General features: G+C 45.9%; 1 protein-coding gene across 8 annotated transcripts in view; it reads right to left on the bottom strand.

Moving 5' to 3' along the window:
- Positions 1–13,141, bottom strand: part of FAM178B (family with sequence similarity 178 member B) — a 186,268-nt gene that overhangs the window by 37,521 nt on the left and 135,606 nt on the right. For all 8 annotated transcript variants that reach the window (XM_077306258.1, XM_077306265.1, XM_077306260.1 and 5 more), the window contains one exon: positions 10,779–10,904. In XM_077306258.1, coding sequence (XP_077162373.1) covers positions 10,779–10,904 — 126 coding nt within the window. The remainder of the gene's footprint in view (positions 1–10,778; positions 10,905–13,141) is intronic.

Below are 13,141 nucleotides of genomic sequence, written 5' to 3'. Positions count from 1 at the left end.
CCCATTCCATCGATTCTAATACAGTCTTTTTTTGGCTGGCAGTGGTTCTTCAAGATCCTTGCCCAGCACATGGACCTTCTATGAAGTTGCCAGATGTTGACCCTGGGACTTTCTGCAAACAAAACAGGAAGGTCTACCCCATCCAATAATACATATCAAGGCTGTTCTATAGTGCTTTGACTGAGTCTTAGTGACATGGGCTCTTACTATCTACCAAAGACAGGAACAGCCAGCACCTGAACTGGGGATCCCTTCCTCTACACCAGGGGTAGTCAAACTGCGGCCCTCCAGATGTCCATGGACTCCAATTCCCAGGAGCCCCTCCCAGCATTCGCTGGCAGGGGCTCCTGGGAATTGGAGTCCATGGACATCTGGAGGGCCGCAGTTTGACTACCCCTGCTCTACACCATTTGTAGCATTCCTTCCAACTGAAGAACTCAAGGCTTTCCATATCATAGTCTACCTGCACTAGCAAAAACCTCTTCCCATTAAGCAGAATATTAGTTTCTATTCTACTCTGCCTGATGTACCCAAAAAGCTGGATTCTGCAACCTGTGTAAATTATCCAAATTAAGCAAATATCCAAGCTACTGAACTGCGTATCTTGTGTGACTTATGCTGTAATGTAGATTGTTTCAGAGGGCAGCCATGACAGTCTACAGGAAGAGAGTGTGGTTGGAGTCCGATAGCACCTATAAGTTTTTCAGGGTATAACCTTCTGAGAGCCTCAAAAGTTTATACCGTGAACATCTTGAACACGTTCCTTACAATCCTCTCTTCTTTCTAATTTATTCAATTTGGGACAATGTGACTGTAATGTGATGTTAGTACTATGCAATGTAATTCTGAATTTAACTCGAGGGTCTCAGGACAAGATAGTTGCCAGCACAGCTTGTTACTTGCAGGGATGTTTCCACGGATGGGGCCAGCAACAACTGGAAAAGTGTCTGCCATTAATAACTAACGTAGACAGTTTCATTTCTCCAATGTTTTTGTGAACTACAACTGAACTCAAAACGACTGATGAGCTGTTTTTGCAAAGAATTATCATATGGCTTAATTTGGATATTATGACACAGTCTACTAATTTGCCACAATTTGCTTTTGCCTTATATCTCCACAGTTATGAAGGTTGCTCATTTTGAGGAAGAGTGCATGCACTTGAAAGCACTTGAATAAATGGTCTTAAAGGTGCTATTGGACTCTATTTTTGTTCTCTTGAACTCTAAGGGCTCTAATCTGGGCTCAAATCTACTCTTGTTCTGTACTGTTTACCTTTTTTTGCAATTAACTTCTGGTTTAAATTCTGATGGGGAGGAGGAAGATTTATGCCAGGCACTGATGTCATGTATAAACCATTCCACTGTCTTCTGAGATGCCAGAAGACACTGTCTGTGTGCTTTCCAACAGATTACCTCAGTCATTAGGGCTAGAAACTTGCCTTTTCCTCCCAAAATGAAAGGTGAGATTCTCAGCAGGATAAATTCTATTACCAGTACTGCATTTTGTGTCCTGTGGCATACGCTAAGCTCCTGGAACTTAGTGCCATCAGGTTCAGCTGTGTACCACTAAGATCTCCACTCATGGCACAGGTTGCCTCCAAAGAGAAATTAAAGCACCACACCCAATTCCCAAAATTGCTCCAGGCAGAAACAGCCTTGGCAATTCTCTGGGGCCCAGCAACTTCCTATACAAAAGAGCAGCAAGAAATGAACCGTTTGTTTGTCTCTCTCAATTAGGAACTCGAAACTACTTAACCACAACTAGGTTCCCACAATTAGCTATTTGAAAACATCGGAGGAAGTCCAATCTATTGATATTTTAGGAGAACAAAACCAAAGCAGAGGGACGTTACTCTCCCTCCTGAGCAAAATTGATCTACTGTGGTTGGCTTCCCTTTGCTGGCCTCCTTTTCTGAATCAGTCAAGAAGAAATCAGCAGAGGCTAATGCATAGCACAGATGTTGGCAGAAGAAATTGGAGAAGTTGTATGGGGCAATCAAAGAAAGGGCATAAAACCCAAGCAGCAGTCTGGAGAAGAGAGTTTGCTTTACAATCGCCATTTTGTAATGGCCCACTCAGAGCCTACTAGCCACGACCAGGGCCTGTACAAAAAAATGGCTCCAGTGCCGATCCTTTTCAATAAGGGGGCTTGCAAATGGTTTGACTCCATCTGTATGCAAGCCAAATAGCATTTGAAGAAAACAGTCAGGAGAGCTTCTTTCTTTCCCTCCTGCTTTTAGCTTTTTAATGCAAATTTTAGGCTATTAAGAAGAGCTGTTCTGGATACTAGGACAACCTAATGACAGTTTCCCCCGTTAATGGTTAATGGGATCTTTCTTCCTCCTTTTTCAAAGCTGTGTCCCTGTGGAGAATGCTCAGGTGTCTGCTATGCCATTCCCCATTACTGTAGCTATTTGGAAGAATAAACAGAAATGGGGGAGGGAGGACAGAGACTGCATATATTAGTGCTTGACCTGTGAATACTAGATTAGCGCTTGTCCCTTGACAGACAGACGAGGCTGCAGGTGCTCTGAGCTTAACAAAAATCAGACATTGGATACCTGCAAGTACTATTTTGCAGCAATAAATTAAGAACTTTGGTGATGCTGAGAATTATAAACTGAGAATCCTGGTCCATCTAGCTTGGTACTGCCTTCTGACTAGAAGCAGCTGTCCAGGATCTCATTCAAAGAAAGGTCTTTCCCAAGGACTGATAGGTTATGCCTTTTAACTGGTAACACCTGGGATCTGGATTGCCAGCTCTAGGTTGGAAAATTCTTGGAGATTTGAAGAAGGGAAGGACCCCAATGGGGTATTAATGCCATCCAAACCAGCCATTCTCCAAAATAATTGATCTATGCATTCCTGAGATCAGCTGTAATTCTAGGAGAGCTCCACATCCCACTGGGAGATTGGCAACCCTACCCAGGATTGACTTGCAGGCACTCTACCATTAAGCCACTGCATCTCCCAGTCAGCATTTGTATAGCACTTCTGGTTGCTATACAAATTAGATTGACAGAACTCTTACAACCAACCCTATAAAGGAGGGTGGCGGGGAGAAAACAACTTGCCTAATGCCACCTAGGAAGTTCGTGGAAAAGGAAACAAACATTATTCAAGCTACTGAACTGCTTAAATTAAATAACTGTGCATGATATATCTTATTTTACATAATTTATTCATATTGCTGGTCATATGAGGAGGCACAGTATCATAGGCATAACGAAGGCCGAGTATCAAAGAATTGAGGCTTTTGAACTCTGGTGCTAGAGAAGACTCTTGTGAGTTCCTTGGACTGCAAGGCGAACAAACCGGTCAGTCCTAGAGGAGATCAGCCTTGACTGCTCCTTAGAAGGCCAGATCCTGAAGATGAAACTCAAATACTTTGGCCACCTCATGAGAAGAAAGGACTCCCTGGAGAAGAGCCTAATGCTGGGAGCGACTGAGGGCAAAAGAAGAAGGGGACGACAGAGAATGAGGAGGCTGGATGGAGTCACTGAAGCAGTCGGTGCGAGCTTAAATGGATTCTGGGGAATGGTAGAGGACAAGAAGGCCTGAAGGATCATTGTCCACGGGGTCGCAATGGGTCAGACATGACTTCGCAACTAACAACAACAAGTATCATAGGCAAACCATCGGGATTCTTATTCCACAAGACCCTCTTGGCTACAAAGATTTCAAAAGTCTTGCCCACCTGCTTTCAAGAAAACCTCTCTAGGGAAGTCCCAGCTGTTTATGAAATGTTTTCATTGTTTTACAAGTTTCCTTTGCAAAAGCCTCTGCTGTAACCAAGCTAGCATCAAGACTCCAAAGCTGAAAGTTGGTAATAGAATCTTATGCAGGAATCTATTCTGCAGGCTGCCTCTGATTCCTCCCCCCTTGCCTGCCCACCATGCAAACTGATACCAAAGTCCAAATCTGCTCTAGGCATTTGTCACCAAAACGGTATGATCTCAGTGACAGCAACTATTAGGTATCAGCCTAGAAAGATCATTCAAGATATATGGGTGTGCCTCTCCCACGCACAAGGGGTAACACACACCTGTGCTTCTTGGGCCCCACCATTTGGCTCCCTGCCCATGGCTGGCTGAGGGCTTCTGCTGCTTTTGACTTTAGCCAGCGTGGCTGCAGAAGTCTGAGAAAGTGATGAGCTTTCCAGGCTGGAAAACAGCCACCAATCCCAGGGAGTGCTCTTCCTTCCCAGCTGCTTGCCCCATTCGTTTTTCTCTACTACTTTGTGCCCAAGGCTAAGACCCTTCGCTGATGAATGCTAAAAAAGAACAGCACAGGAGCTATCTGGCTGGAACCACTCAGGAGTCAGTGCTGTGTACATTCTATACTAAAAACAACCTCCCCCCCCCCCCCCCCGGACATACACACATGGAAAATCAACATTCTGTGCCAAGAAAAGTTGGATTCCATAATCTGTATGAATTCTGCAAATCAAACTGGCAGTGTTTCCCTTTTTGTTGCATTCATGTAAACAGGCAAAGCCACCCTCCTGTATTTGAAGCCATGTTTCTCCTGCACTCCCCAACCAATTCATGGTTCTCAAAGTAACTTACAACAGATGTTTATAACGTACAGTACTAAAAAACACTATTGCGAGAGCACTAAAAGACCGACAAAAAGGGCTTTAAAAAACAACACCAGCAGAGACAGTAGTAGGAAGCAATCAATAAAAAAGTAAGAATGTTATCAGCGGTGTACTCCAAAACAGTAGCACAAAAATACCATATGACATCTTCTCATAAATCATCTTTAAGAAGCTAAGCAAGCAGAAAACTCACACATACAAGGTGGGAATCAACAAATTAACACGACTCCTCAGGAGAATAAGTCTTGAACCGGGCCTGAAAGCCTATAAGACTTGGCGTTGGGCACATGGATGCATGGAGGGCATTCCACAATTATGGTACTACAGCACAGAATGTGCTCTCTCTTGCGGCCACTCACCCTAATTCTCAAGGATCTCGGTGTCTTAAACTGAAGTCACATACCCATGGGTTAGATCAGTGGTTCTCAATCTTCCTAATGCCGCAACCCTTTAATACAGTTCCTCATGTTGTGGCGACCCCCAACCATAAAATTAGGCAAGTGTTCTTTCATGGAAATTAAACCGAAACTGACCAATGGCGTGAAGATCCATTGTTCATGATTGTATATGAATTGGGTTTTTTCCAGGGTTTCTCAGTTCAGCTCTGCCTCTCGTCCCACCATGCCGATCTCATTCTTTTCCACTGTTCTAGACAGACGAACGTTCTCGATCTACCCTGCAAGGCTGTTGTGCGGATGGCCCCCCCCCCCAGCCAAGCTGCTTGCCCTGCTGCAACCCCTGTGAAAGGGTCATTCAATCCCCAAAGGTTGAGAACCACTGGGTTAGATGGAATAGCAAAGTAGTTCTTCCTATATTTCTCCACACCTTTAGGTTTTTCCCATCTCTCCTGCGATCTTCCCTAAACCTGCTGTGATGCAATGTTTTGGGGATAAATCCCAGCACCGCCGAGGGTGGCACCCATGTGGATGGGAAAATGTTGATCTTCCCAGTCCTGCCCACATTGGCTTCGTTTTCTCTGCCCACTTCCATTTGGTGGCCATTTCCCCTCTCTGCCTGCCGCCAGAGGGCTTAAAAAACGAAGAAGCAACAATTAACATATTGTTATAATCTGTCTCTCAGGTTCTCTGGATTCTCAGACCTCCTCCAAGCATGGGAAACGAACAAGGCCTAACAAGCACACCGCTAACAGAGTTTAGTCACAGCCTTGGAAGGAGGTGCTACACTTATATTTACAAGGGAGCTTTAGGAGGCCCACAGCTAGAAAACCTTGGCCGTTCATATGCATTGCTGTGTATATTGCTGAGCTGCACATCCGTCTCCCGCAATGTAGCCCCTTTGCCCTTGGTTGCTTGCCTTCCATCCAAACTTGCTGCTATAGTCCTGCCTGCTGCAGTCTGAGCCGTGGAACTGCTGACATTTCACTGTGAGGTTATGGAACAACTTACACATGAGGAATGATTTGCCTGTTGATGGCACACGCTGAGCCTGGGGATCTTTGCACAGCCAAAAGCCTCTCCAGCAGGCAAAGATGACTCTTGCTTTTAAAGGAGGAGAACTGGAGCCAGCGAAAGGTTCAGGCGGAGGGAGGCATTTTCATAAAGAGTTTCTCAGCATTTATTACACACACTTGTAAAGTTTGCAAAGTGTGAGTGCGTGGGAGGGAGAGTGGCAAGGACAAATTGCCTTCTTTAAGAAGGCACAGGAGTGAACTGGTTGGTGCTAAACGTGCAACTGAGAATGGATTAAATTCAGCATGCACTGACGAAGCAGTTGTGCGGAATGCTGCTGAAAGCTGCAATCCTTTGCATGCAGTAGGCACAAGCACACCCTCTATGACAGGGGTAGTCAAACTGTGGCCCTCCAGATGTCCATGGACTACAATTCCCAGGAGCCCCTGCCAGCGAACGCTGGCAGGGGCTCCTGGGAATTGTAGTCCATGGACATCTGGAGGGCCGCAGTTTGACTACCCCTGCTCTATGAGTGTGACAGCGCAAGGCTGCAGCTTGTTTTCCATCACTCCTCTTGACTACTCATATCTTCTGCTCTGAGAGCCTGGAATGTTTTCCCCTGATTTGCCCTCAACTCTGAGCCTGTAATCAAAGCCTTACATTAAAGAACCACTCGCTTCCCTCCTTCCTTGTGCAAACAAGCTCTAGCAATAAAGAGACACTCTTTTCTGACTCCTTGGATCCCTTCCTTTCCCCTTCCTTTGAAGCTTCCCACCAGCATCCCATGGCTCCAAGGCCACGTGGACCTCCACTCCAAACGTCTGATGCTAGTGGGAAATAAAGAGATCCTTTGTAGCCTATACAAATAAACCCCTCAACAACAAACCTTTCACAGCTGGACAGATCTCCCCCCCAGAGTGCCCTGGCCCTTCTCTGCAAACTTGGTGAAACCTCTGACAGAAGAATGATCAACCAAACAGCTAATGGCAGCTATGTAAACTAATTGGAGGTTTCCCTTTATGATGCTAGGCCAACATGAGGGAGGGGGAAGGGCACATTTTGCAAAACAAAACAGAAACTCATAAGGCTTCCTCCACACGCATAAAAAATACCAGCTCCATTAGCAATTTTACAGGGGGGCCTAGAAATAATGAAAATATTTGCCCAACGCACTCCAGGAAATCCACCTTTTTGATCCTCAAAATATTTATATATTCAAGTAGCCTTATTTGTTTACATCTGCCAGGTGGAACATCCAAACCACCCCAATCAGTAACGTGTAATTAATTAAATGACTGACAATTTGCCTTGCTTTAATGCAGTCACGCATGACAGAGCCAGCTTCACACATATGGAGGCCAGAGCTGCTCAGTGCAAGAAGAATATCTGAAAATCAAGAGTGATTCTGAAAGTCGTAAAGGAAAGTTCCTCTGAAGAGGGTTGGGGATGTTTAGCCTTGATTATTACAAAGAGGAAGTTGTGTCGTAGCAAAATAAAATAAAAGTCCAGCAACGCTTTAAAGACTAACAACGTTTCTTTCAATATGAGCTTTCATGAGCCACAGTTCACTTCTTCTGATGTGTGAAAGGATGATCATACTGGGAATTCTTCATATGGGGAAGATTACAAGGGGTGGGAGTTGAGGCAGAGAGTATGATCTCCCCTCCACATAGCTGAAGAAGACAGCTCCGACTTATAGGAGTTCATATTGAAATATATGCTACTAAGTCTTTCCGACATGTCTGAATTCCTCCCCCTGTGTTCCACCTCAGATAGTGATTTCAAACTTGTTGCAGGGAACTTCTGAGGTTCCTCAGAAGTTATCCAGAGAGTCTAACATCAGTAACAGCAAACAAATATCCCTGAAGGTCAGCTTTGACTCCCATCGCTAATTTCCCCCACAATGTAGTTTGGGGCAACTTCCTAAGGAACAATTGCAAAGATCTCGAGGCTTAACCAGCACCTCATAAAACCTACATCACCCTAACATGCTCCCCTCCCCAGGATTTTCTGCCATCAACAAAAGATTCCCCAACAAACGCATTCACAGAGAAAGCTTTAGAATCATAGAATTGTAGAATCATAAAGTTGGAAGGGAAGTCCACGGTCATCTAGTCCCAACCCCTACAGAATGCAGGAAATTTACAACTACCTGCCCACCCACAGTGACCCTAATTCTATGCCCAGATGATGCCCCCCCCCAAAAAAAAGAACCTTGAGAATCCCTGGCCAATCTGGCCTGGAGGAAATTCACCTCCCAACCCCGAAGTGGCGATGGGCATATCCCCGGGCATGCAAGAAAGGGCCTCAAGAGCCAAGCACCAACACAATTCCTTCTGCCCACTCACTTACAGTCTGCCTAAATTCACCAAATCAGCATTTCTGTCAGATGGCTATCTAGCCTCTGCTTAAAAACTTCCAAGGAAGGAGAACCCACCACCTCCTGAGGAAGCCTGTTCTAGAGGAATTGCTCTAACTGCCAGGAACGTCTTCCAGATGTTGAGCTGAAAATTCTTTTGAATGAATTTTATACTGTTGGTTCTGGTCCATCCCTCTGGGGCAACAGAGAACAACTCTACCCCATCCTCTATGTGACAGCCCTTCAAATACTTTAAGATGTCTATCATATTACCCTTGCTATCAAAAACCCTGGCCTTGGGAAATGTGCAGGCTGCAGAGATCTAAAAGAAGGGCAGCATTGTTCACTCTAGCCATGGAGGACACAATAGCTCTAAACTGGCAGCAGGCAGGCAGGCAGGCAAACATCAGATTCAAGTGAAGAGTCTCATAACAATAAAGAGCCATGGAATGGCCTGACAAAGGCTGTGAGATCTTTCCACCCCTCTCCATCATCACAAGGGTGAATAAGCACCTGTATGGGCTCCTTATGCTGGCTAGAGGGTTTTCAATATGGATCCTTCTGCCTTCACAAAGAACAGGTTTGAAGATCAAATTTAACTTGCCCTCAAAGGCTGCTTTCTCTCGAGTCAAGCACCCCATATGCCTGCCCCTGACAATATACTCACTATTGGGAACAAGCAGTTCTTCCAAGTATATTTGCATCTGCACAAGGCTTTCATCGTTGCATGGGAAGCTGGCCCCTAGCCAATGTGGCACCTACTCAGAATCTACTTCATTGTGTTGGCAGATGGAAATTGTAATTTTCTTGGGATTCCAATTTGGTGTTAGATCATCTATATTTACCCATCAACCCTGCTCTGGCTGGAAAACATCCTGGGGAAGTTTAAGAAGGCCGATATTGGACACAAACTATGCTTCTTTCCCACAGCAGGTTACTTCGCCCATGCATACACTGTAACAGGCACCTGTGCACATGTAACACATACAAGCATGCGGTAGGCATCCCAAACACACAAAAATGGCTGTCAAATGCAGGGGTAGTCAAATTGCCGCCCTTCAGATGTCCATGGACTACAATTCCCATGAATGCTGGCAGGGGCTCATGGGAATTTAGTCCATGGACATATGGGGGCCACAGTTTGACTACCCCTGGTCAAACGTGTCCAAGAATTCAACAGGTATGTTGTGGATTTTAACTTTAAACCACTCTTTGATGCAACAGGCCCTGAGAATTTGTGCTTAGGTTCTTGGGCAGCCTGCATTTTTTTCCACAGTCCTAGATAACTTTACAGTTTTAGCCTTGAAGGATAATTTACGAATAAATGGCTTTGTGCCTAGAAGAAATCCTAGAACAAAGTGACCAGAGTTTGCAACAATTATTCTTTGGGATGCTCAGAGGTGTCTTACATTGTGCCTTTAGAGGGCATGATAAAAGACGGTTTAGTAAAGTCACGTGTTGGTCAGTGGAATAGCTTCTATATAAACTAACCACACTCTATGACCTCTGAAGCTCCAGTCTGAAATTCAATGAAATCTGCTGCTTCTTCTTTGGCAAAGCCCTGGAACTTAACCTTTCTTCTAAATGTCAATTTAGGTAGAATAGGAATAACATGTATATGCTTATATAAGATCAATGGACTATGCCAGTGTTCTGTGCATCGGTTCAATAATATCCTGTTCGATCAGCTCTATAGTAGGTTACATTTAAATTAAATACATAGACTGGGAAAAACAGGGTTTCACCTTGGTCATGGAGCCAACCAATAAATCAACCCCAGCTTTTCCCTTAGAGATTGAGAGCTGTGCCCTGGAAAGGCTGGATGTTTTAAGGCAGGGAACATCCAGTTACCAAGCAGCACTATAATTTAGTGGTCAATGCATTGCTCTAATTCAGCAAAAGAGCTTTTAATCTCAACGTGGCTGTTTAAAGTAATGCCCCCTCACAGGTGGGTCCCAGCAACCACCCCAGAGATCCTGGAGAAATGCAAACCGTTTTGGGCAAAGCATTGGTAGAAGAGTTGACCCTCCCTAGTTTTCGCGGCTAGAAGATGCCCTGGATCCTATCTATCTGACAAAGTGAAGAACAGCATTCAAAGGGTGCTGTGGCTCCACATCCTCTAGAGCAGGGGTAGTCAACCTGTGGTCCTCCAGATGTCCATGGACTACAATTCCCATGAGCCCCTGCTGGCAGGGGCTCATGGGAATTGTAGTCCATGGACATCTGGAGGACCACAGGTTGACTACCCCTGCTCTAGAGCATGCTCGTATTTGTCAGCTGACACAGATCCCAAAATTCTGCACCCTGCTGGGCAGACTTCCGGAGGACTTTATTGCCCATTATGTTTCTGCCCTCCTTGTTTATAGCACTGATAAAAGCACTTCGGCAACACACCCAAATGTTCTCACCTCCCGGTCGAGCTCAGCTAGCGCCTCCTGCTGCTCGTTCCCATCTTGGTACTTCTGAAGGTTCTGCAGGTTCTGCTTCAAAAAGGCCGGCTTCATGAGGGGGAGGAGATGGCCAAGCTTCTGCAACTAAAGGAGGAAGAGACAGGAATTCACTGTTAGTGGGCGCCGCAAGCCCGTGGATAAGTGGCCCATGGTATCTGGTGCCCCAGAGCCACCATCCCTCCCCTCTCCCTGGAAATGGAAAAAGACTTAAGAATAATTGGAGTTGGCTGCTTTGTCTCAATGAGGTCTAGAAGTGCTGATAGTTGGTGCTCCACTGAGACCTAAGAACAAATACTGGCTGCTGTCGCTCTTCCCGTTGAGCCTCAGGGGCCGTGGCCACAGTGCCAATGGGCCCTCCAACACAAAGGTAATCCAAGCCATTACTCATATCTTAACCTCACCTGAGCTTCTTTTCATATTGGAAACAGCAAGCTAAAGTCCTCACCGCAATGGGACTCTCAGGTGAATTTTGGGATCCCACCAGGGGAGGGTTATGGGCTGAATTTACTGTGCTATATAATAGAAAGAAAATGGCTTCGGAGAAGGTACCCAGTTGAGTTCCTTCCTCTCCCCACAATCCACCCCCAAATCCCAGGAATTTCCTGACCCAGAGCCAGCAACCCTAAAAAAAATCACTTTTTTTTTTTTTGCTGTCAACATATAGCTCCAGAGAAAACAGGACAAGTCCACAATGGTTTATGCCACTATGCATCTTGTTTTTTTATCTGGTGATATATGGTCATATCAAGACCTCCCAAATGGCCTGTAATGGGCCTGGAGGGGGTGCGAAGGAGAGGGGCTCTGGATGGACATGTACACAGCCAGTTTGGTGTAGAAGTTAGGAGTGCGGACTTCTAATCTGGCATGCCGGGTTCGAGTCTGCGCTCTTCCACATGCAGCCAGCTGGGTGACCTTGGGCTCGCCACGGCACTGATAAAGCTGTTCTGACCGAGCAGTGATATCAGGGCTCTCTCAGCCTCACCCACCTCACAGGGTGTCTGTTGTGGGGAGAGGAAAGGGAAGGCGACAGTAAGCCACTTTGAGGCTCCTTCGGGTAGAGAAAAGCAGCATATAAGAACCAAATCTTCTTCTCCTTCTTCCTTCTTTCTTTTTCCTTCTTCTATACTTCCCAACCAAATTCTGTACGATTGCAGCACTCCTGGGGTTTCTCAAGGGTGGAAAAGTTGAGACAGGCTGCTCTAACCACTAGACCAACAGGATTATGGTCAAGTGTTATTTTTGACAGCTGAAGTGTAAGGAGACAGAGTGATGGGACAAATGCAAGAACGGTAATCAAAGCCATTACTCTTATCTGAACCTCACCTGAGCTGGGGATGATGATGAGGGACAGCAAAAGCAGATTAGTGACACTGGACAGGTATCCTAGGAGGGAGTTGCAGGCTTGCACAGCCCTTCCACAGGGAGCCAAAGCAAGGTGGAGAGGGCTGGACTAGGATCTAGGAGACCCAGGTTCAAATCCTCACCGCCAAGGAAGCTTGCTGGGTGACTTTGGGCCAGTCACACTCTCTCAGCCTAACCTACCTCACAGGGGATAACCAGGAGGAAAGAGGAACTATGGATCCCTAGGGTCCTTGCTGGAGAGAAAGGAAGGAAACCAATAAAGAAACAAACTGAGTATTTAACCCTCATAATTGCTGTTTCCGGACTCTCTGGAGCACTTCCATATAGGATCTGATACCCAATGGGCTGAACGTGCAGGACAAAAGCACAGAAGTGAGAGTAGATGCTTGACTCTTCATGTAGGGAAAAAAATTGCAGGGGAGGTAGACTGGACTCCTCCCAGGCTGTTTGTAGAGCCCAGGGCCCTGCAGCTATGCAGCCGTGCTGTGAGCCAAGCGGTCCGCTCAAGTAGTGGCTTGTCAGCTTGTCATGCCTCTCCCAGCTTCTCCTTCCATCCCCCAATAGGTTTATTGTTTTTTTTTATGAACTGGTGACTCAGGACTGCCTATTGCAGCTCTGCTGGCAAACAACTGCTCAGCATCCAACTGAATACACTCAGGGCAGGAAATTCCAGACCCCCACAAAAAACACTGAAATCCTCATGCTCTGGGAAGCAGACATAGGCTGCTGTCTGCACAGGCACACACATGTGAACCTGCCGTGGCTTCTCTTGTGGCTATTTGAACAGCTGGGCCCCCAGTGAGTGGTGCAGTTTCTGGGCCTCCTCTAGAATAGTGGTGTGGAGGGACAAACAGGGCATTTCCTTAACTTTTGCCCGTTTGCTATGGGAAGGGGTTGAAACAATACAAAGAACAGGTTATGCTAGTGATCAAAGGTCCTGAATACCATGTAATAAGAAT

The sequence above is a fragment of the Paroedura picta genome, chromosome 12 (assembly GCF_049243985.1).
Source record: "Paroedura picta isolate Pp20150507F chromosome 12, Ppicta_v3.0, whole genome shotgun sequence".
NCBI classification, from domain to species: domain Eukaryota; kingdom Metazoa; phylum Chordata; class Lepidosauria; order Squamata; family Gekkonidae; genus Paroedura; species Paroedura picta.
Note: the sequence above shows the minus strand (reverse complement) of the source record. Positions and strands in the feature narration are given on the sequence as shown.